The sequence below is a fragment of the Phalaenopsis equestris genome, unplaced genomic scaffold (assembly GCF_001263595.1).
Source record: "Phalaenopsis equestris unplaced genomic scaffold, ASM126359v1 Scaffold000090, whole genome shotgun sequence".
NCBI lineage: Eukaryota > Viridiplantae > Streptophyta > Magnoliopsida > Asparagales > Orchidaceae > Phalaenopsis > Phalaenopsis equestris.
In genome coordinates this window covers 1,248,777-1,253,254 of record NW_018164532.1, presented here as the reverse complement: position 1 = coordinate 1,253,254, position 4,478 = coordinate 1,248,777, and the positions used below count along the sequence as shown (strand labels likewise).

Below are 4,478 nucleotides of genomic sequence, written 5' to 3'. Positions count from 1 at the left end.
AAGATACCCTTTTCTTTGTTTCCCACTTGTTGCTTCCCCAAATACCATAAAAGGGAAGCATAAATTAATTCTCGTTTTCCAGCCCACAAAAGCAAGGATTAATTTGCAAAATAACATAGGCGGGAAGAGCTTAGAAAAGAAAAACGCGGGGTTCCAAACCGGGAAGAATATCTGGCGGCACGAGAAGCTTAGGAAATGAATTAAGACCAGATAATTAGAATCAATTTATCAAATGATCTCTATAAATATGAATCTGTCGTAATAGGAAGTAGATCGGGTCTCCACCTTCCTCAACACTGTGATCCCTCTTTTTTGTGAAACGTCGAAAAATGGAATCCGTAGCATTTATAGAATTAGTTAAATTAAAGTGTCGAAATAGTCTATACTATTTAGATTGATGCGTGCTAGAAAAATTCGCGATGGTAGAGTAACAAATTATCGTCTTAGCGTTGATTAATGATTACAGAAATCTCTTATATCACAGACAAGAAAGAGTTATTAGATTTTTAGATTATTGCGATTGATAATGATTGGTGGTGATCAACGATAGATGACAGAGGTCAACAGAAGTTGACGATACTCGACGACGATGAGCGGTGGTCGATGGAGGCCAACGGTGGTTGACATCAGACGACGGTCGGCGTTGGTCGATGACGGTAGACGGTGATTGACGGAAGTCAACAATGATCGACAGTGGTCGTAAAATTTGTTGGTGGCTTATCATAGATAATGTTTATTATAGTTCGAAAGTTTATAAAAAGTACCAAAATATTTTCTGACAGTTATAAAATTGAGTTCTAAGTCTTTCATAAAGAATTTTTTCAACCCCAATTTAAAGAGTTTGTAGACTATTTTATTAATTCTATAAACTCTAAGGCATCAATTTTTTTAATATTAAAATAATGTATGAGTAAAAAAAATAAATAGCAAATTATTAAATGTATAAAAACATAAAAATTTATGACATTATCTGAGCGGATTAAAATATCTGAGCGGTGTCAGCAGAGAATTAAATATTTTGATTTAATGAAAATATATAATATTTAATAAATTTATTTTTAATATTGAATTGTCTCTACTTAAATGACTTCAGAGTTGAGCCAACCAGTAGAGTTGAAGCGTAGAAGAGAAGAAAGAGTTGATCGGAGACGGAGACGGAGAGAGAAACTGAAATAGAGATGATCGGAGACGGCGATGGAGGAAAATGGCGGCGGCGGCGAGCATGTGTGTCGATGGTTCTGTTCTGCTTCTCTCCAATTCTCCTACCTCTCCTCTGCTTCTCCTTTCCTCTACTCTGTATCGCCGCTCTCTTTTTAAGAAGAACGCCCGCCGGAGCAAAGGGCTGCAGGAAACGCCGCCGCGAAGTCGCCGGAATCGTGAGTCGGTGCGAGGAAGGAGGGATGCGGGATGCGATTAGGGGCGAACTGCTACATCGGTACCTCGAGGATCAAATGAGAGCCGTTGCTTCGGTAGTGGATTTAGACGGCAACGGTGACGGAGACGGAGACGGCGCGACGGCAGCCGTAGTGAATAAGCGTACTTGGGAGAGACGGAGATGTACAGATTAGAGAGAGACAGGAAAGTAGGTGTACGGAAGTTAGGAATAGAATTTTATGAAATATATATATATATTTATATTTTTTTTCGAGGCGAAATAGCACGTTTTAACTTTTTGGCGCAATTTATTTCTGCAAAATTATGAATTTAAATATTATAAATGTTAAAAATGCTTTATAAAAATTCATGAATAACGTGTTATTTATATAAATGCCTTTTTTTAACTAGAAAATAAAAATCTGAAAGTACAGCTTTAAAAATAAAAATTATAATGCTTAATAAAAAAATGATTTTAAATAGGGCTTTTTGCATATGCAACACATAAATCTTATTATTTACGTATCTCACACCTCAAAACTTTAAGAATACATACTTGCATGTGAAACTTCCTTTAACAATTCCCATCTTCAAGTTCATCAGATCACCATCGTTTAGGTTTGAGCAGCCTTAATGGAGTTTCAAAATAGTTGGGAAGGAATTTATAAACATACCACACAATTCTTAAATATTTATATTTCTTAAATATATATATTCAAAAGATTAAATATATATATATATATATATATATATATATATATGATATCACATCACAACTATTATAATTTAGGCTTACATATTATTTTAAATGTAATTTTGGTAAGTTTAATCGTAAAGAAAAACTCTTAAAATCCAGCCAAGAGCCATTGTTTCAATGAGAACTGAAGTTATGATTGGGAGGCATTGATGCACGAAAAATAAAAGGACTTGTAGGTTATTAGAGAAATTATATTACAAAACGAAGGAATTCTTCATTAGCCAAATTGTAGTAGAGTAGTCCGAACTATGCCATTCATTGAATAGTCATGACCGAAGAAGCCCTTCAATATGTGCACCCATGAGACACGTCATTAGAAAGAAGACACATCACCCGTGTCAACACGACAAGAGGTGTAAGCCATGTTGAAAAGGTTGTGACGTGAAATTACCATACAACCCGTTGTGAACCTAGCCAAAGGAACCTAAGGACAAAGAAAGAGTGGGTGCCCGGGTAAGTTCACCCCTCAATTCAATGATAGGAGATGAGAGCATACCCTCTAGATATTGTTCTCTTTCTGGCAACTCTCGGATAAATCATCTTGTTGGCCTTAAGGCAGAGTTCAAGAGTTGAGACATAGGACTATGAGCAACCTAGGTAAAGGGTTTTGAGAACGGGCTACCAGTGAGATTTATAGAAGAGCAAACACCATCAAAATAAAGTGTTACTTTATAGGTAGGAGTGTTTAGGGGTGTAAGTGAGTCAAGCTAACTCATGAGCCAGCTTGAGCTCAACTTGATAAGTGGCTCGTGAATTGAGCTCGACAAGCTAACAAGCCAAGCTCAAGCCAGCTAGTGAGCCGACCCGTTTACAAAAAAATTGATATAAAACATAGTGAAAATATATAAAAATATCAAGATTTTATCTTTAAAATATTAAAAATATTTTAAAAAAATAGTTAGTATTATATATTAGGAGATTTTTTATTATTTATCTCCTAATTGTTCATTTTAATTGGTATCTTCTTAGAAATCTAGCTTAAATTAATTTCATTTTCTCTCTTTTAAAATAATCAAGCTGACTCACGAACTGACTTAAACTTGTTGACTTAAGCTCGAGCTCGAACTCGATTAAATTAATTAAGCTCAAACTCAAGTTGAGGGTGGCTCGAGCTCTACTCAACTTGTTTACACCTCTAGGAGTGTCAAATCAAGTTTACGGGTTGAGTTCAGATATGACCCAATTTGAATAGGCCAAAAAGTCTGACCTGTATAAACCAATTCACAGAAGGAATACTAGTTATTTGGATCGATTTCGGGTCAACTTCAAATTGATTTTGAGTTTATGGATCAATTTCAAGTTTGGCGGATCCATCTAGAGTTAATTTCAAGTTTAGTGTTGGTTTCGAGTCAATTTCAGATTGGCGGTTCTAGCCTAAGGCGAGCTCACAAGCAAAATCGGATCAACACAACGCAAGCTAGTTCCATCCATAAAAAAACTTTATAAGCATTCTTAGTAAGCACTACACATTGCATCAGTCTATGCAGAGCAAAATCTCCCCCTAATTGTTTTTCTCAGTCAATCAATACCTTATTTGGTCAAAAGTAAATACTTATCTAAAGTTCTAAACATGATTGTTTGTTTAAAATAATAACCAATCCACTCAAAACTATGCAGAGTACCTCTATAATGTAAAGTTCCTACTGGAGAAGATGAATATAACATTAACTAATCATTATTATATACAATCACATAATACAGACAGAATCTGATGGATCTCCACAATTCCAACATGCAACACATCTCACACCTATTGAATGCCATTTGTTGATCGCTTATTAATTTATTCAGCACCTTGTGCCACACGTGACACTTCTGGAATACTTCAATTACAATCACTTTTGGAATACAACAACGCTGGTGGTGCCCAATGATTGCATATTATTATTGAATTCTAATTATCTTTGTGGTTCAGATTTTTCTACCAGCACTTTGATCCCTCTTTTATGTGAAAAATGGAGATATATAGTTCTATAATCATTATTTCATCATTTAGGATTTGTTTGAATGCCAATTGCCATAAAAAAGACGAAAAATTGTCGTTCTAGTGAAACAACTTTGGGAGACTTTTGAGAGACATTGCTTCACCAAATGAAAGCATTTCACGTGTTGATGTTCACTGCAAGGGAAGGAAGCTTCGCCGTCTTCTTAAATGAAGTCTTAATTATGATGATGAACATAAAATTGAGAGATCTCAGACAACTAAACTTTTATCATCAAAATGCTCAATTTAACCATAAATACCTTTCAATTAATGATTTGACTGCTCTAATTACACTTCAAGTGCTTAATTTGATCACATTTGACCACAGACCGAATAAGTGTTGTGTCGTCGGGCTTATATCGT

General features: G+C 35.2%; 1 protein-coding gene across 1 annotated transcript; it reads left to right on the top strand.

Annotated features, from left to right (window-relative positions):
• The first annotated feature begins 1,178 nt into the window (after positions 1-1,178).
• On the top strand, positions 1,179-1,568 carry LOC110020077. The gene has a single exon (XM_020718048.1). It carries the CDS (start codon positions 1,179-1,181, stop codon positions 1,566-1,568), a length of 390 nt encoding a protein of 129 aa, XP_020573707.1.
• The last annotated feature ends 2,910 nt before the right edge of the window (positions 1,569-4,478 follow it).